Consider the following 22,636-nt stretch of genomic DNA (forward strand, 5'->3'; position numbering starts at 1 on the left):
TCATGGAGCTTCTCCCCACCTTGACCACTGCCCCATTGAAGGCGAAGTCCTGCTTGCCCTGGAGTAGGATGGAGACCCCGTTCGAATGTCATGCCAGGGAGAAGAGGCTGAATCTCGGGGAGTGTGGAACAACAGGGGGCTTACCCGTCTTCTGTTTGGGTTCCAGCAATCACCTGTGGACACCCAGGCAATCCTATCAACGGTCTCACTCACGGCAGCCAGTTTAACCTGAACGATGTGGTCAAGTTTGTTTGCAACCCTGGGTATGTGGCTGAGGGGGCTGCGAGGTCCCAGTGCCTGGCCAGCGGGCAATGGAGTGACATGCTGCCTACCTGCAGAAGTGAGTCTCCCTTCCTGTCCCCCTCTACCTCTCACTACCTCCACCTTCTGTGGTTCTGTAGCTCAGGAGCAAAAGCCGGGACCTTCAGTCCTTATGTTATTATGACTCAGGGAACACTTGAGACAGAGAAGGGTCATAAGTGGAAATTCTGTCGACCCCTAGATATGGCCATGTAAAATTTCTTCATGGGTTATATGGAAAGCAAGACTTAGCTTCATTTTTCTAAATCTTCAGTTGTTGGCAATTTCATAGAACAAATAATCCCATAAAGCCATACTCTTTTATAAGCAAACAGGTTTACTTTTCCTCATATAAGCAAGAAATCTAAAAGTAGTATTATTTCTGTAGCTGCTCAGTGAGGTTCAGAGCAACATCTTGGTCTTTCCTCATGGTTGCACACTAGCTGCTGTAGCTCCATTGTAACCACATTCAATGGAGCCCTATTCTTGATGAATTTGTTTAAAGCAGCAGAGTTGGAAAGAAAAATAACAGAGGAATTTAAGGGTCGAGACAAAGGGCTAGGGCTGGTGTGTAAGAGGCACAGAGAGGAAACCAAAGACTCCACAGGCAAACTGGGCAGAGGATATCCTGGCCCTATTTGAACTATTTAGGAAGTAACTTCTAAAGCTTCTAAAGGCTTTTTACAGCAGTAAAGCACTGAAGTCTTGAGAGTCTCGTCAATAAGTACCTTATACTTAAAGGCTTATCAAAGAGGAAAAAAAAAGACTCTGGTTAGATAATGAATGTGAAGGTGTTTTGAAAGCAAAAGCACATATTAGAGGTTATGAATAATACTGTCATTATTCTAAAATCTCACCCTAATTTTAAGTAAAGCTGCTTTGGAAACACTTTAACATTTTAAAGTCAACTGTATCCTCAGGGGATTAGTGTCTCCCTGAAGCACTCACAGAATTGATTAAAACAGTTTCCAGGCCCTACCTGCTGTGGACGAGCTTTGCTGTGGGAGCCACATTGTGTGAGGGACCCAGCACTCCGAGCAAGAGGGCCATGTCCCCAAGGGACATATGCGGGCACCAGTCACAACCCAGGCCGGGAAAGTCAGCAGTACAATTTGTGCAGGGGAGGGCCTCGCTCCATGAGGAGGGGCAGGCTTCTCTGAGGTGCCATCCAGCTGGACATGAAGGATGGATCCCTTGACTCAGGGACCTAGGCGGGGACAGGGCAGTAGCCTCAGGTCCAGCCCACCCTCCTGGGGAGGATCAGCTCTGACACCTGGCTTCAGCCTGGAGTTCTGCTGCTCTGGGAATGCGTGGCTGGTCTGACTTGTGAATTCTCCTTGCAAAGTTGGAAAAAAAAAATCTTCACATTGAGTTTCCTTCCTCTTAATTGTCCCTCTTGATTACAGTCATCAACTGCACAGATCCTGGGCACCAAGAAAACAGCATCCGTCAAGTCCATGCCAGTGGCCCACACAGGTTCAGCTTTGGCACCTCCGTGTCTTACCAGTGCAACCACGGCTTCTACCTCCTGGGCACCCCCGTGCTCAGCTGCCAGGGGGACGGCACCTGGGACCGTCCCCGCCCCCAGTGCCTCTGTAAGTAGGCGTCATTTGCTCAGCGTGACTGATGGGGTGGTTCATGGCAAAGATGGGCCCTGTGCGTGTGGGGGTGTGGGTGTGGGTGTGTGCTCACGCAAGTGCGTGTTCCATCACCGTGACCGTCATTCTGGCTGCTCCTCGGATAGCAGGGCCCCCACTGAGCCCCTGCTGGATTCATTGCCAAACCAACTCATGTGCTTCTCCTCGCTGTTCCCTTTCTTCTTAGTATTGCCCCCAACCTCTGCAGGCTTCAGAAATGACTGCCTAGTGGGACACCATCTCCTCATTTTAGCCCTCCCGGGATTTCCAGAAAGGCAGCACAGGAACCCCTTTCTTTTGGAGGACTGAAACGAAGTCCCACAGGCTCCATGGCAGGGCCTCCCTGGATGAGGAGCTGGCTTTGCCACTGAGCGTGCTGTGTGGCTCAGGAGAAGTTAGCTGCCCTCCCTGAGCCTCGGCTTCTTCATGGCTGGACATCTCACTCATCCCTGTTCGGAGGGTTGTTAGAAGACTCAGTGAGAAAATCCACAGAGTGCCCGTTTATCGGGTGGTACATAAAAGCTGCTCCATCAATAATAACTGCATCCATTTGTCTTAGAAAAAGTTATGGGGACAACATGGAACCAAACCTGGGCAAGGTGCTCAGGCCACCAACCTCTGGTTAAGAGCCTCGGTGTCCTTATGAGAGCAGTACCCGTTCTCCCACACTCTCCTCTGGGTCCCCAGGGGAGCCCCGTGATCACTCTCTCCCATCCCCCCAGGGGTAGAGCTGAAGACACACTTCTGAGGGCTGGTGGTAGCCCTTCAGCGGAGCCCTGTCCTACACACTCTGGAGCCCTCCAGCCCGGGGGCTTCCTCTTCTTAAAATCCTGCCTCTAGGGATGATAGGAGCCTGGTACAGCGACCCTCTGCACATAGTCCTCCTATTTGAGGACCCTGACCTGGCTGTTGAACTTGACCAACAAGTTGTTGGTTTTGAATGCACATCCACCCATGTACAGTGGTCCAGCAGAGATTTAAAGTCCTTGGTAAAAATAAAGCTTTTATCTTCTAGTAAAAATAAAGCTTTTATCATGATAAAATGACCTTACCTACATCACATTCTGCCCCCAAGGCTTCTTTTATCCGATGTTAATACTGATAAATATCAAATTTATAACCCTCCTCCTTTGCTTAGTAAGTATATGATATATTTTTGTCCTTTTTCTTTTAACCATTCTTTCTGCAAAAGAAGAAAACATTTTATCGTTACCTTTTAAACCTATCGAACAATCTTTTCCTTCAGTTGGAGGATTTGATCCATTTGCATTTTTTCCTTCAATGAAATATAATTCACTCTTTTAAAGATGATGTCAACTTGAAATCAAAATACAGAGATGAATCTCACAGCCAAGGATTTAGCTGGGAATAATAGGCAAGAAGTAGAATGGCAGTTTGGGACACACAGAGACCATGGCCCCTGGTACATCCAGAGGCAGCTTGAGTTGGTCTGAAAGTTCGTTGGTGCTGTCAGTGTCTCGCAAGAACTCTGTTCTGACTGGGGAGTGCCAGGAGTTGCTAGGAAGGACTGGTCATCTTGGAGTTATGGTTAGGCCCTTGTAGTTTGATATGGGGCTGGTGATACCATTTTTCAAATGGTCCTATGCAAACTGAGTGTCCTCCCCTTGGCCTCTGAACTCCATCTTAGTTGGATATGACATAAATGGCCCTGTTTTGTATAATCAACTTGAACACAAACAAATCCAGCAAGTTTTACATTCACAAAGTTTTGTAACCATCACCACTAGCTATTTCCAGAACATTTCATCACCCCCAAAGGAAATCCTTTAGCTTCTAACCCCCACCCCCCACCCCACCCTATCACTGTGTGATCACTAACCTACTTTGAGTCTCTATAAATTTGCCCATTATAGACATTGCAAAAAAATATTATTATCTATGTGGCTTTTTGTATCTGGAATATTCCACTTAGCATAATTTTCAAAGTACATTATGCCTTAGCATATATCAGTATTTCATTCCTTTTTATGACCAAATACTATTCCATTGTATGGATATACCATATTTTGTTTATGCTTCATCAGGAGATAATATTGCAATTATGGCATTGGCTATTGTGAAGAAAGCTACTATGAGCATTTGTGTACAAGTGTTTTGTGTGAACACATGTTGACAGTTCTCCTGGGTAAATACCTAGAAGTAAAGTTGCTGAGTCATATGGTACCTCTATGTTTAATTTTTTGAGGAACTACCAAACTTTTCCAAAGGGGCTGCAACATTTACATTTACATTCCTACAAGCTGCATGTGAGGGTTCCAATTTCTTTGCATCCTCACCTGAGCTTGTTATTGTCCATAATTTTTCATCATAGCCATCCCAGTGGGTATGAAGTGATCTCTTCTCATGGTCTTGATTTGCATTTCCCTGAGGACCAATGATGTTGAGTATTTTTTGTGTGAGTACACAATGGCTACTTGTTTACCTTCTTTAGAGAAATATCAATTCAAGTCCTTTGTCTATTTTTCATTGGGTTGTTAGTACAGCTGAGTCAATCTGAGTTAAAACTGGTCTTTATGTGCTCTGGATACTGTATCCGTATCAGATCTATGGTTTGCCAATATCTTCTCCTGTTCTGTGGGTTGTCTTTTTACTGTCTTGATAATGTCCTCTGATGTATGAAATTTTTTAATTTTAATAAAGTCCAGCTTATCTGTTTTTTTCTTTTGATCCCTGATGACACCCCCACCCAGTGAAACCCTTTCACTGATGCTTCATGATTATTATGACACTGTTTTGGGGCTAACCACATCTCTCTATCTAGAAGATGTAGATATACCTGTGAATACGGTTGTGGCAAACTATAGAGGACTTTAACATCCCCCCACCCCACCCCACATCAAGCTAGTCAGTGAAAATCCTCTGTTCCTTCCAGGTGAAGGAAAACTGCTTTAATGAGTGTGGATGTGCAGGGACCAAAGAAAATGCATGACTGGGTCTATTTCTGAGCTGGAGAGCGGTGGAGACAGTGGAAGGCGGTATCTGGAGAGTGCAGCTCTCATACTCAGGGGACAAGAACAGTGAAGGGTCCTTTTCTTTTTGCTGTGGGACTTGGCATAGCCCATTCAACCACTAATTCCTAATTTATATTTTGGGGTTTTGCTTAATTATAATGTTATGGGGTTTTTTTTCAATCCCCTGTTAAATGTGTACTCTATGTAATTCAAGAAAGTCTGTTATTATTAGGCTTGCTAAGTACCTATTTTGTCTATTTTCATGTACACATTTTCATTTAATTTGCAGTTAGCAGTGAGAGTCAATGACATGACCCAAAAGACCTCATTTGGAACCAGCCTGAATATTTAAAACATTTTTTTCCAGTATAAGAGATTGGATTCAGGGTCTCATGCCTGCTAAGCAAGTACTCTACTGCTGAGCTACATCCCTGGTCCTTTTTATGTTTTTTGTTTATTTGTTTTTGTTTTTGAGACAAAGCCCCACTAAATGGCTGAGGCTAGCCTTGAACTTTTGATCCTCCAGATTAAGCCTCCCAAGTGGCTGGGTTACAAGTGTGTGCCACCCTGCCCAGCTTAAAAAAATTTTTTTTTAAACTTTATTTTGCCAATTGAGAAATGTAGCAGCAGCTATTCACATTCTTTGTTCTCTGCCTACTTGATTTTTATGCAAATATACTCCAAACATAAGTTGTTTCTCTCATTATCATACATCTTTTTCTTCTTTTTTCTTGTCCACAGCAGCCAAATGGTATTGTCATTATTTTATCTTTTGTCACAAATATTATTATTAACTTCTTCATCCTTTCAAATGACAAACTACAGAAAGGGAACCAAACAATAGAATATATTCCTCTGACTTTACAGATACCTGGGTAGCTTAGATCAAGTCATTGCCAAAAAAAATAAAATAAAAATTCATGTGCTTTCTCAGAGATTATTAGATATTCCCACAATACAACACTCTCCTCAAACCTTCGTCAGGAAAATTTTAAAGCCAAATAAGAATATCTTTTTCCAAAAAAAAAGAAAGAAAAGCATCCAGGTACTATCCAGAAATCATGAGATCTAGCCAACATAAAGTACGTGCATGTGTATGCCAATAAACATAAACAAAAATGTTCTTATGGGTATTATTCATAAAAGTCCAAAAGTAAAAACAATTTAAATGATTATATGAAATGGATAAATAAAATGTGGCGTATTCATGCAATGATGTGTCAGCCAGCCTTAAAGATGACCCCAAAGTTCCACGACTCATGCATTCATGTACCCTCTCACACTGTACCAGACTTGGTCTTGTGACCAACATGGTGGAAGTGGTAGAAGTGGCTTCCAAAGCTATGTTGTAAAACACATTGCCACTTCTGCCTTGTCAAGCTTTTCAAGGGCAACTTGCATCCTGGGCACCACCTCATGAGGGATCCTGAGCCAGAACCATCCTCAAATTTCTGACCTTAAAAGCCTGAGCAAGAGCAAATATTTATTAGTGTCTAACTTTTAGGGCAAAATCCAACCTATGACCTGTTTTTCTATGACTCTGGGCTTTTCATGGTTTTCACATTTATAAAGCATTTTTTTAAAGGAAGAAGAAAAATAAGCAACAGAGACCCTATGTGGCCCTCCAAGGTTAAAATATTTACTATCTGGCCCCTAGAGAAAGTTTGCCAAGCCCTGCTCCATCGCAATGATAATGAATGAGCTCCTGCATCCACATAGCTGCTTCTCCAAGCAAGATGCCAAGGGGGTAAAGCCAAATGCAAAATACATATCCAATGATTCCATTTACATAAAATTCAATCCATGCACAAAAATTTGCAGAAGCAAGCAAAACTAATGAATGGTGTACAAAGTCAAGATGGTGGTTTACTCTGGGGAGGTGGAAAGGGCAGAGATAGGTAGAGAGCATGGTGGCTTCTAAGGTGCTAGCAGTATTCTACTTCTTGATCTGGGTATAATGAGTGTGTTCATTAACGAGTGTAATTATGTGTTCACTTTATGACAATCCATTAAGCTGTGCACTGGTGATTATTGTATTTTTCTGTACATATGTTGTATTTCTATTAAGGAGAATATATTTGAAAAACTATTAGAGAGTTTAAATTGGACAATTTAGGGAAGTGCAGAAATCACTAATAAATAATCATAGAAGCATTTAAATGAAAATTGGAGACTCCACTGCTTTCAGAAGAAGAGAATTCGTTGGTTGCATTAAAATAGAATTGCAGAAGGAAGTCCATTAGCATGCATAAGAGTGTGGCCCTGCAAACTGGTTTCCAGAGCTGATTCTGTCATTGAATAGGTCTGTGACCTTGGGTAACTTACATGTCCTTGCCATTTCTTATTCTCTTGATCAGTAAGATGGAGATAAAAATGGTGCCCACCCTATAGGGTTATCTCAAGAAATAAATAGCAAAATCCTTGAAACTCACTGAATTAATGATCAATTCTGATCTTGAAACTTAGTACCACCTGTTCTTGCTTTCTCACAATTTTATAGGTCATAAATTTAAGTAAGGCTTAGCTGGTATATTAGTCTGGGTTCTTCAGTGAAACAGGAAGAAGATAGGCAGACAGATAGATAGATGATAGATAGGTAGATAAATAGATAGGAAGAGATTTATCATAAGGAATTCATTCATATAATTATGGAGGCTCAGCAAGCTGGAGACCCAGGAGAGTAAATGGTATAAGTTCCAGTCCAAGTCTGAAGGTAGGAAAAGATGATATCCTAGCTAGAAAACAACCAGGCAGAGAAAATTTTCTTACTCTTTTTTTTTCTATTTAAGCCTTCAAAGGATTAAATGAAGCTCAATGACATTGGGGAGGGAAACCTGCTTTGTCCAGTCTGCCTATTCAAGTGTTACTATTATCCAGAAACACGCTCAAGAGATACACCTAGAATAATGTTTGACCAAACATCTAGGCACCCCGTAACCTAGTCAAGTTGACACACAAAATCAACCCTCAGAGCACTTGGGACTGGCTGTGGGCTGAGGAGGAAGCTGTTCTTCTTGATGTGGCATCTCTCCATGTGGCTGCTCTCTCTACCAGACTGTCATTGTCTTCTTCCACAAGGTTGTTTTTCCAGGACAAAGGAAAAAGTTATCAGATCTCTGAAGAACAGAGTTCAGAATTCCTCAAACCTCATTCCACCACATTTAGTCAATCAAAGCAGCACAAGGCCAGCCCAGATTAAAGGGAAAGGGAAATAATAGACTCCATTTCTTGGAGCGGGAAGAGTGGCATGCAGGTGCAGGGTTGGAAGAATTGTTGGTGCCATCTCTGCATACAGTTAGCCCACTGTCACCACAGCTCATAGCCTTGATTTGTGCAGTATACAACTCCTCACCCTCAAGACCTCCAACATCATATTTATTGTGTTCAGTTATCTATTGTGTAACAAATCACCCCAAAAACATAGCTGCTTAATGCCACTATAATTTTATTGCTATGATTGACAATTTGGGCAGGGTTTAGTGGAAACATTCATCTCCACTCCACACGTCATTGGCTATTGTGGCTCCACAGAGCCTAGAAAATCCAAGATGACTTCACTCACATATCAGGGATCCTGGAGCTTGCTGTGATCTGAGACACTATGATTGTTCTCTACCTGGTCCCTCTCTCCACATGATTTCTTCTCATTCAGCAGTCTACACCAGATTCCATATATGGTAGGACTAATATTCCAAGACATGAAGGCAGAAGTTGCTAGACCACTGAGGCTACCACTGGTCCAAGGTCCCCTTCATGACATTCTATTATTCAAGGTAGATCAAAAACCCAGCTTATAGCCAAAGAGAGGGGAAACAGGCTCCAGCCCTTGATGAGTGGAATTGTTAGTGAGAATCTTTGCAGATAACCTACCACAAGCACTTAGAAGCATTTTGGACACACTTTAAGACCACAATGAGATGTGAGGGTACCTAAGACCTATTCATGTCATCAATGTGCCCTGACACAATTTCATCACCAGGGACAGCATTGGTCCAACCCAGATGTTATCCCTGCATTGTCTGTCCTGATCAGCATCCCTGTCAAGAACTCTGCCCTTCCTGGAAACCAGTTATGGCCACAAGGATCTCCCACCAGGTTTCAAGATTTAGTTGAAGTCATTATCATCTCTTCTGAAACTACTGCAACAGCCCCTTCTTTCATGCCCCACCCTGGATTTTTCCCCCACACAGCAGCCAGAATGATCAATCATATTAAAATGTAAGCTGGATCATATCTTTCCATAGTTTCCTATCATGCTTAAAATAAAACCTAAATTCTGTGCCATGATCTGGTTCCCAGGAGGGACCCCCTCCTCCCGTGTCATCTTACATTCTTTCCTCACCTGTTCTATTGCAGCATCTCTGGCTTTCTTGCTGTTCCCCAGCACACCAAGCTCCTCTGTCCTCTGGGCCTTTACACCCCATGTCCCTTCTTTTGTAACACTCTTCCCCCTCAGCTTACATGGCTGGTCCTTCACATCATTCAGGTGACCCCACTCAAAAAAGAGTACCTGTGCCTCACCCTGAACACCTTTTTCCTTTGGCAACTTTACTTTTCTTCATAATACACCCTGAAATTACCTCTTCATTTTCTTACTTTTAGCGCCTCTTCCCACTAGACTATAAGATCCATGTATGCGTGGACTTTGTTCTCCCAAAAAAACAGAGAATAGCGCCTAGCTCATAATAGATGCTCAATAGATGTGTTGAGTGAATGAAAGGAACAGCCTGTGACAAGGACAGGGGGAAGGCCAAGCCCAACCACAGTGGTAGTGTGGCCCTGCCCTGGCTTGTGCACCTCAGTTCTGGTGTCCCACTTTTACCACCACCTTCACAGTGAGACCTTGGTGTTTCCGGAAAGTGAACTTTCGGGTAAAAGGAACAATTCAGTGACCATTGATGAGACAACTGTCAGATGCGGTTGGAAAAGGGCTGTCACTGGCCCTCAATCTGGAACCATGGTCAGCAAGAGGGTCCCAAAATGGTAGATCTCTTTATCTTATGTTCCCTTGTGAATCATCTCTCTTCCCAGAGACCCCCTGGATATGTGCTGTGGCTGTGAGGAAACAGGGAGAGGTGGGCTCAAGGGTTTATTCTTCCCCGTGCAGACCTGGGCATTGCAGGCAGGTTGGAGCCTTTGCGGGTGTCCAGTGGGTGTGCCTGCAGGAAGCTTGCTCCCATCGACACCAAGGGTTTCTCCTCTTCCCTGCCCCCCACACAAGAAGCTGCTGAGCTGTTTGCTCTTCCCCACAGTGGTGTCCTGTGGCCATCCAGGCTCCCCGCCTCATTCCCAAATGTCCGGAGACAGCTATATCGTGGGGGCAGTCGTGCGCTACAGCTGCACCGGCAAGCGGACTCTGGTGGGAAACGCCACGCGCATGTGCGGGCTGGATGGACACTGGACCGGCTCCCTCCCCCACTGCTCAGGTAAGGAGCTTGGCACTGGGAAGGGGTCCTAGGGAACACAGGCTGTTGGAAGGTGGACTAGCTCCCACCGCGTGAGCATGCCTGATGGGTGGGAACCCTGCTCCTCCCCTGACAGGTGGAGAGGGCAGCGAGAAGAGGTCCTAAATGGACTTCAGCCCTGGATGGTCTGAGTGCAGTTCACCACCTTGGTCAGTTCTGGCCATGCCCATACAGTCAAGAGATTGCAAAATTAGGAAGCACACAACTTTGTGAATTCACACTCCTATCCAGACACTTGACTTCATGAGCTTCTGAAAGTAGTCCAAGACTTCCTGATAGTTATCATTTCTTAATGTTAAGAACTTTTAAAACCCTCTTTCAGCCATTTTGAAATATACAATATGTGTAAGGAAACATCACATTTTACCCTGTAAATATGCATAATGATTACTTGTCAATTAAAAATAAAATAAAACTTTCTTAAGAAGTCAGAGAAGATACACAAAAGCCCAGGTTCAAGCTGAGCTATTGAGAAGACAAAGTCATGCTAAGAAATCTGGGCTTTGTCCTGTCAGCACTGAGCCAGTACAGGTTTCTGCAGGAAAGATACAAGGTCAGATGATTAGTGGTTGCTCAGTTTTCAAGACTGGAGGATAAAGTGGAAGTTGGGTTAGAGAAAGAGTTTAAGAGGAACTTAGTTGGGAGGCTCCTGCAGTAGTTCAAGCTGAAAAATTTTGAACATCTAAATCAAGACCGTGGCCTAGAAAATGGAGAAGGGCACAGAAGCAACAGGTGTTGGTGAGGAAGAGGGAAAAGGAGCCACTGGAATTCCAGCCCAACATGGACCAAAGAACTCAGGCACATTCAGCTGTCACCTCCCTCATCCCAGGTGGCCCGCTGCTTCGCTTAGCAACAGCCCCATCTCCATCCCACTCTCCCTTTCATCCTCCACTCCCTTTCATTCCATGCAAAACCAGCAGCGTCTGCTTGGTTCTGTTCCACAGGCACCAGCACCGGAGTGTGTGGGGACCCTGGGATCCCGGCCCATGGCATCCGTCTGGGGGACAGCTTTGCTCCAGGCAGTCTGATGCGCTTCAGCTGTGAAGCCGGCCACGTGCTCCGGGGGTCGTCAGAGCGAACCTGCCAGGCCAACGGCTCGTGGAGTGGCACGCAGCCTGAGTGTGGAGGTAATGTATGTGACCGTTCTGCTTCTCCCCTTAGCCCAGCCCCAGCACGCCCCTGCTGCTCCCACTCCCGGCCCAGCACCCGCCCTCATAGGGAAACCCGTGGCCCCGCTCCAGCCCTGGGCCTGGCAAACAGGGAGTGGGCATCAACAGAGAGCTCGGTTCGTCTCATTAGTGATCCAAACACAAACACCCTCCCCTACACGGTGCAGGAGGAAGCCACGAAAGACTCACCCATTCAGTCCTCATATAGTTTCACTCAACAATTATGTGCAAATGCTGTGGTTCCTGCTGGGGACACAGGGGTGACTAAGACAGACACACTGCTATGGTCTGAACATTTGCTCCTTCTACTCCCACCTGTGCCAAAATTCATGGTGAGAACTGATCGCCATGGGGATGGTATTAGGAGGTGGGGATTGGGGAGGTAATTATGTCATGAAGCCAGAGCCCCCATGAATGGGAGAAGAGCCCTTATAAAAAGGACCTCAGAGAACTCCCTTTCCCTTCTGCCACATCAGGACAAAGCAAGAATATACCATCCCGAAGCCAGATAGTAGGCTGTCCCCAGACACTGAATCTGCCAGCCCCTCTATCTTAGAGAAGCCTCCAAATTACTGTGAAAGTAATTTCTGCTGTTTATGAGCCCCACCAGTCTGTCGTATTATCACAGCAGCTGAACTGACTGCGACACAGCCCGCTCTCTCAGAACTTGAAGTCCAAGGGAAGAGACTATGTTAAATAAACAGGCAAAATGCCAAAAGAAATACAAAGAAAAAATTTTAAAACCCTTTAAAAGTCATGTGGTCCCTCAATGATGTCTTGGAAGGTCACACCATTGGGAGAAATTATATTTTTCCACACACTCCTAAATTTCTAGGGGATGGGGAATCAATTCTAAAAGTTCTCTTGGTAGAGTCCCCCTTTTATGGCTAGTACTCAAACAGCCTGCATAGGACTCTTGTAGGCAGAAGGTGAGTTGAACAGCCAGAGTGAGGTTGAGGAGAGAGGAGTGGTATGAAATGACCATCTAGTAAGGTAGTGTGGGGACGGGAAGGGAAGTCATTGCCACAGCGCCGAGGCCTTACTTAGGGTCAGTAATTCAAAGTGAGAGCAGTCAGCTCCAGGCTGTTTGCCCAACTGTGTTTTGCCACTTAGGTGAAGGCAGGGTAGACGGTGTGTTGCGTTTGAGGTTGGGGTTTGACCCAGGGGCTGAGACATTGGCAGAAAGGGGCAAAGCAAAGGAGGCTGGGTGTATGTGGGCAGTAGTTATGAAGGGCCTTGGCATCTAATGGGCAAGGAAGGAGATTTCTGAGTGGAGTAGGAGACAGAGAAAAGTAGGCTTGTCAGTCCCCAGAGGACCAAAAACCTCAGGAAAGAACTAGTCCCAGAGGAAGAGTGGAGAGGCAGCAGGCACAGAGCAGGCTACTGGGAAAGGCCATGGAGCAGTCCTGCGAGGGGCATCCTGGCGTAAGACCTGGGGACACCTGCCCAGGAAAGGAAACATGGATTCAGGGCCCCTCCCACTCATCCACCCCAAAATCCTTCCTTACCTGATATGCTATTTGCAAAGTTAGTTTCTGTAGAATTCTGTAGGCGAGTCAAAAGAGGGATTCTTCAACATCCCCATGACCTATGTCCTATGTCCTGTTTAATGCATTCAGATTCTAAGCAGAGTCAGTTACCAGGTCAGGAGTGTTCAGGGTCAAAAACTGGGCAATTAAGAGTTTGGACCTGACAGTGAATGTTTTAGAGAGAGGGAAGGGGTGAGGAGAGAGAGAGAGAACATCTACAGCTCCTGTGTCTTCTCTTGAAAAGCTCCTACTTTTCCCTAAGGATTCTTATCTCCAGCCCCAGTTGGCTACTCCTTTCTTAGTGCTCCCTACTCCCATTTAAATATGACACTTATTATGTCATATTTCATGTTTTAATTCATCTGATTATAGGTAGGTTTCTTTTTTTCATTTTTTTTATTGGTTGTTCGAAACATTACAAAGCTCTTGACATATCATATTTCATACATTAGATTCAAGTGGGTTATGAACTCCCATTTTTACCCCATATACAGATTGCAGAATCACATCGGTTACACATCCACATTTTTACATAATGCCATATTAATAACTGTTGTATTCTGCTACCTTTCCTATCCTCTACTATCAAGGTAGGTTTCTTATTAGACTACGCTCCTCAAGGGCAGAGGACACTATATTGTAGGCTCATGTACTCTGGACTTGTAGGCAGCACAGGTATTTGTTGGATGAATGGATGTCAAAGCCTATTGTGCCCATTATACAGGAATCATTTTGTAGATTTTAATTTGTGACTACATAAATGTACATACTTACAAAATTAAATTTCATCTTAGAGACATGCATTCTCTCAATATCAAAATCTTAATAGGAATAAGAGAACCTAACTATATATCAAGTTGGTGATTAAATAACCCAGAGAATTATTTCAACTAGATTGAAAAAAAAAAGTGAAATTTGTTATGGTATATAGCCCAAGGACAAAGAATTGCAAAGAATTCTTCAGCTGTTTTTAGCAATCAGCAATCATACTGTTAGTAACCATACTGATATTACTATTCTAAAAATATCACATCTTAAATACTTTAATATATATGGGATAAAGTAAACACATACTATTTACTGTTACTAAGAACCAAGATTTGGGGCATATAAGAGCTACAATATAAAAATAAAGAAATCAAGGAAAAATCTCATTCTAAATTTGGGCTGGCAATATCAATATAAACTCTTAACATATTTTCAGTTTAAATGGTCATTTTTCCAGCTCTAACCACTGTAAAATCTAGATTCAATGACTGCATCAGTAGTAAGATTAGTTTCAGTGTCCATACTGTGGTCTATAAACCCATTCTCCATTGGAAAGGAACCAGGTTCTTTGGAGAAATATTTGATTCTAGGGCTAAGGCAAGGAATATATAAGATAAACACAGGATATCTTATCACTCCAGCAAAGAATCCACCTAAGATAACTGGGGTCATGTGAAAGGAACCCAGGAGCCAACTAGAAGACTCCTATTGGCCAAAGATGGGATAATGTGAGCATTGATAAGAATAATAATGACAATGGATAACAACATGGTAAATAGATTTAAATCCATAAGTTCAAAATGATTCCTAAATAAACCTATCAGACACCTTTGAAACATGCTAGGAAACAAACTCGTTATTCTGATGTCTGATAAAAAGAATCAAGCATTATCTGATCTTCCCCTATGAACCATATTTCAGGGTAAGCAAATATTTGATGATGTGAAATTTCTTTATTAAAGAACTCTCATGCAGAATTAGAATATCACCATTTTCTAACCCTTAAGAAATAATGAATCTGGTCAGTGATCAGCAATTGCTGCTAAAAACCATTAAGTGAAAAATTAAGGGGAACTTTTGTAAAACCAGATTAGACAAGCAAACCTGCAACCCTTGATTAGCTTCAGCATCATGAAGAAGAAAGCAACTACACAATTCTGCGCCTTCCAATCTAGTGCATCAGGAAAGAGAAAGCCACCTAAGGACCTTTGCCAAAATGTAGAATGCAATGTCAGGGAGCTACAGGGGACAGGAACATCTTAAAGGACACCTCACCAATGCAGTTAGCAAAGTCCAGAAAGTGCACAGTTCTGCAGACAAGATCCCCTGGTTTCTATAACAAATCCATTATAGGAGGGGGGAACCCTAGGCTCTGGGTTCAAATTCTTAGAGATGTGCCAACCAAATGCCCATGGATGCCTTATCTGGATCCTGATTCAAACAAAACAATTGTTAAAAAAAAAAAAAAAGAGGGAGGGGCTGGGACTGTAGCTCAGTAGTAGAGCACTTGCCTTGCACGTGCGAGGTACTGGGTTCAATCCTCAGCACCACATAAAAATAAATAAATAAATAAAGATATTGTACCAGCTACAACTAAAATAAATTTTTTAAAAAGAGAGGGAGAGAAGGAGAGAGAGAAAGAAATGAGAAAAGTTGTTAAGCACTGATAGAATATTTGGTAATATTAAGGAATACTATAAAATTTTAAGTACAATCATAAAATATATAGTCTTTTTCCTTTTTAAAAAAATACAAAATTTTTAGAAATAAAAAAACAAACAAACATATCTGTCCCTCCTTCGCTTCCCTTCCAGAGGTGAGATGATCAGATGGGAAAACTGCAGGTGGGGCATCTCCATCCAAGGGTCCTTAGGTAGCATGGGATTTCTGTGCCAGGCAGTCCTCAGTCCCCTAGGTGGCACCACCATTGTCTGGTGAATAATGTGCTGTTTTGGCTTCCTAGTGATCTCTTGTGGGAACCCTGGGACTCCGAGCAACGCCCGAGTCATGTTCAGTGACGGCCTGGTGTTCTCCAGCTCCATTGTCTACGAGTGTCGGGAAGGCTACTATGCCACGGGCCTGCTCAGCCGGCACTGCTCTGTCAATGGCACCTGGACAGGCAGTGACCCTGAGTGCACAGGTGAGAGCCAGGCAAGCGGTGGCCCATGCAATTGGCCCTTCCTTGCTGAAGAAGTGGGTCCGTGGGAGGCTGGAAAAACTACTTGGAGGGGTGGGATTGAGCTAGAGTAAGACACATACAAATAGCTTCTGCGTATTGAGCATGCGTGTGTGGCAGCGAGGAGCCATGGGCTTTGTTTGATATGTATATGTCATTTGATTTTCTCCACAACCCCATGAAGTCGCTTCTAGTAGTCCCATTTCTGATATGGGATGACTGAGGCTCAGAGGGGTGAGAATATATACATTTCTATCTAGTTTGTGTAGAAAAGTAAAAGGAAAGAAATCCCACGCTACCTAAGGACCTTTGGATGGAGATGGCCACCTGCTGCTTTCCATCTGATCATCTCACCCCTGGAAGGGAAGGAGAGACAGAGACTTCAAAACCCTCAGGCTCAGCCCGATTCCCTTTCTGCTTTAAAGCTGCCACCATCCACCAACTTTATTCCTTCCTTCTCCTTGGGCCCATCCCCGATGTGGCTTGGCTCCTGAGCATTGGCTTCCCTTCCTCGCTCCTCTCAGGGGTCACCCAGACCCTTTTACCCGGAAAGTCAGACACAGTGGAGCCCAGATGGGAGAGAGAATCTGAAAACATTCTCCCTTCCTAAGTCCAGTCTGATTTCAAGCCCATCTGAAGTCTGTGTCAAGCTCTGAGACCAGCAGCTTATCAGATCCACCCTTGCTTGATACCACAGCAGAGATGTGACCATTGCTTCTAGGCCATTTGGCCTACAGAGGCCTCCTAGGCACAACAGCAGATGATAAGAGGCACTTGGTGGGCAAACTGTCTTATGTGGTCCACAAAAAGATCAGGCTCTTCAACCTAGAAATCCCCTCTCCCTGGGCCCCAGCCCCATTTAGGTGAGAGCCCTCTTCCTCTTGGCAGGATGGTTGTAAATAAGAGGGGTGATCTTTAAGGCCCAAGTTTCTGGGGTATGTAAAGATGGTGTGGGCAGGGATAGCAGGGATGTGGGGAGGCCAGTCAGGGAGATTTGACTCAGTGGACTTTATAATGGGCATTGCCAGGCTGGGAGGCTGGGAGGGCACAGGACGTCACTGATCTGACTCTTTTCCTCTTTGGACTCATGCAGGGAGTGGTAGGCATGGCGTTGGAATGCTTAGAAGTGGGGTGCAGGCTAGGAGTCAACCACACTGTCTCTCTCTTACCCTAGTCATAAACTGTGGTGACCCTGGGATTCCAGCCAATGGCCTCCGGCTGGGCAATGACTTCAGGTACAACAAAACTGTGACATACCAGTGTATCCCTGGCTACATGATGGAGTCACACAGGGTGTCTGTGCTGAGCTGCACCAAGGACCGAACATGGAATGGTACCAAGCCAGTCTGCAAAGGTGCGTCTGAGGGCTGAAGATGTGGACAGAGGGCCAAAGGATACACAAGTGAGACGTGGGCCTGGAGTATCTAGAAGGGAGGGAGAGCCCTACCATCCTCTGGGGAAAGTGTCCAAGGTGAGGACTGGTCCTGTATGAATATTGTCAGATGGGAGATGGAAGATACCAAAGTAAGGCTTGGATTTGAACATCAGTGGGAAGGTTATGCAGAGACAAGACAGGGTAGTCACATTTCAGATGCAAGATCAGAGCTCCTGCAGTAGGAGGGGTCCTTTCTGATTCTTTCTGCTTGGCCCAGACTCCCAGCTGGTGCAGGGGACTCAGTAGAATACATAATGGTGGGCAGGGGACTGATTTCCCCAGGATGGCACCAGAACTCCGCCTGCTCTGGTGTCCCCCTCAGCTATCATGTGCAAGCCGCCTCAGCTCATCCCCAACGGGAAAGTGGTGGGATCTGACTTCCTGTGGGGCTCCAGTGTGACTTACGCCTGCCTGGAAGGGTACCAGCTCTCCTTGCCAGCAGTGCTCACCTGTGAAGGAAACGGATCCTGGACCGGAGAGCTGCCTCAGTGCTTCCGTAAGTGGCTCACAGGGACCTGGGGTGCATCCTGTCTGATGGCTCCTTCCCTTCCATCCACAGAGCTTCACTGGGGGAAAGCCTAGAGTAAGCAGCTCCTTGCCCCAGACCAGGGAAGAGTTTGTCGCTACTGTCTGGAGTCACAGTGGAAAGGAATTAAATCAGATGAGGAAGGTGTTTCTTCACTTGAAGGGGGCAGTACTCAAAGATTTGGGGACAGTCAGTGCTAGGAACATGCCCATCTTTGTGGAAAATCCCTTGCGTGGAAAAGACTACTGAAGGTCCCTGATTTTCTGGTGAGATGCTACCTTTTATCCACCTGGCCCAGCTTTGTCCTGATGAGCTCCAAGCCCATTCCAGGACTGATTCCTGACCAGGGTCCCCAGAGAAGTAAACTGTGGGTCTCTTTTTTTGACAACCCCATGAATGGGCTCTGGAAGCTTTTCTTCTTGCCCATGCTTTGGATAAACAAACCTATTTTTCCTTTCTAATCGACATTTTTGTAATTCTGCAAATTACATGCTCATGACACTGTTTAGATACCTCTAAGATTTGTTTCAGTTGGGAATTTCAGCAGGGATTAGGGCCAGCAGCCCAAAAGTGGACATAGGCAGTTGGTTCATGGTTAATACCTCTGAACTTCACACAACCACCAGGGGACATTGAAAGTTCACTGAGTCTCAGCACTGAGTGTGGACTCAGCAACCTTGCTTTTCCTATTGAGAAAAATGGAGTTGCCAATATTTCTTTTTAACAATGTATGATGGGGACTGCGGGGGTGGGGGTGGCAGTATAGCTGAGTGTCAGAGTGCATACTTGGCATGAGTGAGGCCCTGGGCTCAATCCCCAGCGCACGCGCACACACACACACACACACACACTCACAAAGCAAATAATGAATTAAGGCCATTGTAAAAGAAAATTGTACTATATTAGAAAATAATATTTCTCAAAGATAAACCATAGTCAGGCTTGGATTCTGCCTCCACATGGATCACATGTATTTTTCATATATAGTGATACACACACAAGTCTCTATAAGCGGTGTTGGATCATGCTGTACATGTTATTTCATGACTTGTATTCACTGATGAGCCATAAGGACCTTTCCCTCAATACCTCTCTCTATTAGTATATGCAGATCTATGCATCATCATTTTTAATGGCTTTAAAGAATTTCCTACACCACACCACAGTTTGCTTAATCTCCTCCCATTGGTGATGAATTTAGATTGTCTCCAATTTAATCATGTTAGACGTAGTTCTGTAGTAAATATCCCTGCAAATAACTTTTCTTCACTCTCATCGAAGAGTCTTGGGAGTGCGATTGCTGGGCCAGTGGGCAGGCCCCTGTACTTCCTGACACGTGTTGCCCTGAACTGCCTTCTGGAAAGAGCATCTTCATTTACATTCCACCTGCAATTTCAGCAATGGTTCTTTTTTTAAACTTTTTTTAGTTTTAGGTGGACACAATATCTTTATTTTTTATTTTTATGTGGTGCTGAGACTCGCACCCTCATCAACAATGGAGTTGCCAATATTTTAAAATATCTACAAGCCCGTGGAGTTTAAAAAGATATCTCATCCCTTTAATTGTATCCCATTGCTTGTTAGACAGGCTGAGCGGATCTTTGTCAGCCTTTGCATATCTTGTTTTTGGAGTTGTCTCTTCCAGATATTACGGTATCTAGTCTACCCGGCTTCTAGCTTGCTTCTGATTGGTCAGCTCAGAATCTCCAATTTCCAGGGCATAGGCTACAGGTTCATCTTGCATTTTATCTTGCTTGTGATAGTGAACCTCACAGCTGTGTGTGCACACATGATAGCATAAAGTGATGTTTGTAGTGATGCCACAGGAGCTTTGCCATGGCATTGGACCTGGGACTTTGCAGTTGCCAGGAAAGCACTCTACCACTGAGCCACATCCCCAGCCTGCTGGTTGTGAATTTTTTTTTTAACCTTTGCTTTTTTTCTTTATTTACTGGCTAATGCCATAATTTCATTCTTCTTTAATGCCGAGTAACTTTCCATTATGTATATATACCACATTTTCTTCATCATTCATCTATTGAAGGGTACCTAGAATGGTTCCATAGTTTGGCTATTATGAATTGAGCTTAATGATATTTCTGATGTTAATATGAACTCAGTGGAATGGGCACACTCATACACACCTGCCACAGTGTAAATGTCAACCTTTTTGAAAGAAATTTGACACTATACCTCACTGAGACCATGCTCAAACCTTTGAAGATAAGTGCACTCCTACAAATGCTCTTAAAAAGATAATATGTGTGGAAGGAAAGTCATGTATAATTTTATAATAGAAAATGCCTAACATCAGAGTTATGATAAAATGTAATTACAGTTGGGTGTAGTGGCAAATGCTTATCATCCCAGCTACTTAGGAAGTTGCTGAGGTAGGAGGATTATAAGTTCAAACTCAGCTTCAGCGACTTAGCAAGACCCTGTCTCAAAATAAAAAGGGCTAGGGATGTGGTTCAATGGTTAAGTACACCTGGGTTCATTCCCTAGTATCTTCCAGAAATGTAATGACAATGTAACTACCCATTGCAAAATTGTGTAGCCAATAAAGGATGATAATTTTATAAACATAGAAAACATTTGCAGGATGATATTAAGTGAATGAAACAAGATTGCAGTCATGTGGGTACTGAGTTTGTAGCCAAACACAGATATACATACAACCAAATAAGGAATGGAAGGGGATATGCACTTTTGTTTTTTCCTTTGCCATGCGGGGGATTGAACCCACAGCCTCAGCGTGCTAAGCATGGGCCCTACCACTGAGCAACACCCACAGCCCTGCCTCCATATTCTGAACTCCCTGAGATGTTACTCCTTTACTTGGACAGTGATTGCCAGGCTCTCTGAGTGTGCAAAGGACAGGAGATTAGCAGTTGCAGCAGAGACAAGTGGAAGCAGCTGCAGTCCCAGAGTTCAAGTGGAACCTGGAAGGACACAGAACAAAGGCAGAGCCAGTGGACAACTGGGCTTTAGAAAGTAACTGAGACCCACTTTCCTCCCCTGTCTTCCCAGCCGTGTTCTGTGGCGATCCTGGGGTCCCGCCCCGTGGGAGAAGAGAGGACCGAGGCTTCTCGTACAGGTCATCTGTGTCCTACTCCTGCCACCCTCCTCTGGTGCTGGTGGGCTCTCCACGGAGGTTTTGTCAATCAGATGGGACATGGAGTGGCACCCAGCCCAGCTGCATAGGTGAGGGGGCTGTGGGGCTGAGTGCGGGGCTAGGCAGTTGGGGGGGCAGTCATCTTTGCGACCTGAGAGGCTGTTTTCCCTTTCCCGTCTCATCTGCAATAAGGAACAAGTCCTCCTCCTTCAGGTTTCTTGGAGGAGGATGAGAAATGGCCAGAGTTAATGTCTTGGGGATTCAGCATTCAACTGGGGCTCTGGGGCAGGCAGAGCCTCAGAAGGCAGGGGGCATCGGGATGTGGCTTGGTTTTCTACATTCGTCTGTCAGGGTGACTGCCACGGTGAAAGTGTGGGTGACCATGTGGCCTGCTTCTTTGTTTGGGCCATCCAGATCCCACGCTGACCATGTGCGCGGACCCCGGAGTGCCACAGTTCGGGATACAGAACAATTCCCAAGGCTACCAGGTAAGGAGGTCAGCCAAGATGGGGCCTTCCTGCCTCCTGTCCCTTCCTGTCACAGTCAGCATCAGAAGACTCAGGGACCTTCTTGGGGACAGCACCGGGGCAAGACAAGACTTGAAATTGGAGGAAAAAAGTGTTCTGCTTTATTGAACCCTTCGAAACTGGAAGAGCTCTGTCCACCAGGGAGGCAGAGGAGGCAGGCGGCTTGCAGGGCCGTGAACACTCCCCGCAACCCCAGAGTTGGGGTGGGTGTTTGTGGAAATACTGAAATGTGTGAGGCAGACAGACCTCCTGTCCTCAAGGCACCCGCACCCTGGCCACAGACACAGCTTATTCTGGGTGATGGGAACCAGCAGGGGCCACCCCAGAGGCATGTCTGCCAGCAGGCAGATAAGTGCACTCCTAGAAATTCTCCCAAGAAAATAATACACCTGAAAGTCACGTGTACCTTTATAATAGAAAATGCCTAACATCAGATTTATGATAAAATGTAATTACAGTGCAACCGCCATTGCAAAATTGTGTAGCCAATAAATGATAATGATGTTGTAAACATAGAAAATGTTTGCAGGATGATATTAAGTGTATGAAGCACCTGTGAGGATGGAGGCCCCTCACACATTTCAGAAGGAGCTATGGGAGGAGGAGTCTTGGATGGCCTGGGGTGGGGGGGATTGAATGGAGGAAAGGAAGCAGAAAGGCAGGGGGTGGACAGTTAGCTAGAGCCCAAGACACGCCCAAGAAGGTGTCAGGGACTAACCTGGGAAGGACAGGCTGGGCCCTCACCGGGTGACATCACTTACTCCTTCAATCTGTGCGGCAGCAGATATTCACTGCCATGAGCAGTTCCAGATGAGGAGACTCGGGGTGAGTAGGCAGGCGAGGGGCTTGCCCTGATGGAGCTGCCCAGATGGTGACAATAATCCAACTACCAACATCACTTCCATGAGCGCCAAGCATCACATAATGTGGTATAAGGGGGCTTGAACAAGGTGGTCATTATTTTAGGTAGGGTAGTTAGGGAAGAGCCCTCCTAAAGGTGACATTTGAACTGCAGCC

At 44.9% G+C, this 22,636-nt stretch overlaps 1 protein-coding gene across 5 annotated transcripts in view; it reads left to right on the top strand.

Annotated features, from left to right (window-relative positions):
• The window catches only part of Csmd2 (CUB and Sushi multiple domains 2), a 548,321-nt gene that overhangs the window by 511,349 nt on the left and 14,336 nt on the right, over nt 1-22,636 (top strand). For all 5 annotated transcript variants that reach the window (XM_046468882.1, XM_046468883.1, XM_046468884.1 and 2 more), the window contains 9 exons: nt 167-340; nt 1,707-1,895; nt 10,162-10,335; nt 11,319-11,501; nt 15,804-15,980; nt 17,191-17,370; nt 17,774-17,947; nt 21,008-21,181; nt 21,507-21,580. In XM_046468882.1, coding sequence (XP_046324838.1) covers nt 167-340; nt 1,707-1,895; nt 10,162-10,335; nt 11,319-11,501; nt 15,804-15,980; nt 17,191-17,370; nt 17,774-17,947; nt 21,008-21,181; nt 21,507-21,580 — 1,499 coding nt within the window. The remainder of the gene's footprint in view (nt 1-166; nt 341-1,706; nt 1,896-10,161; nt 10,336-11,318; nt 11,502-15,803; nt 15,981-17,190; nt 17,371-17,773; nt 17,948-21,007; nt 21,182-21,506; nt 21,581-22,636) is intronic.

Source organism: Marmota monax, unplaced genomic scaffold (genome assembly GCF_021218885.2).
Source record: "Marmota monax isolate L192 unplaced genomic scaffold, Marmota_monax_Labrador192_F-V1.1 WCK01_AAM20220418_F8-fsc00008, whole genome shotgun sequence".
NCBI classification, from domain to species: Eukaryota; Metazoa; Chordata; class Mammalia; order Rodentia; family Sciuridae; genus Marmota; species Marmota monax.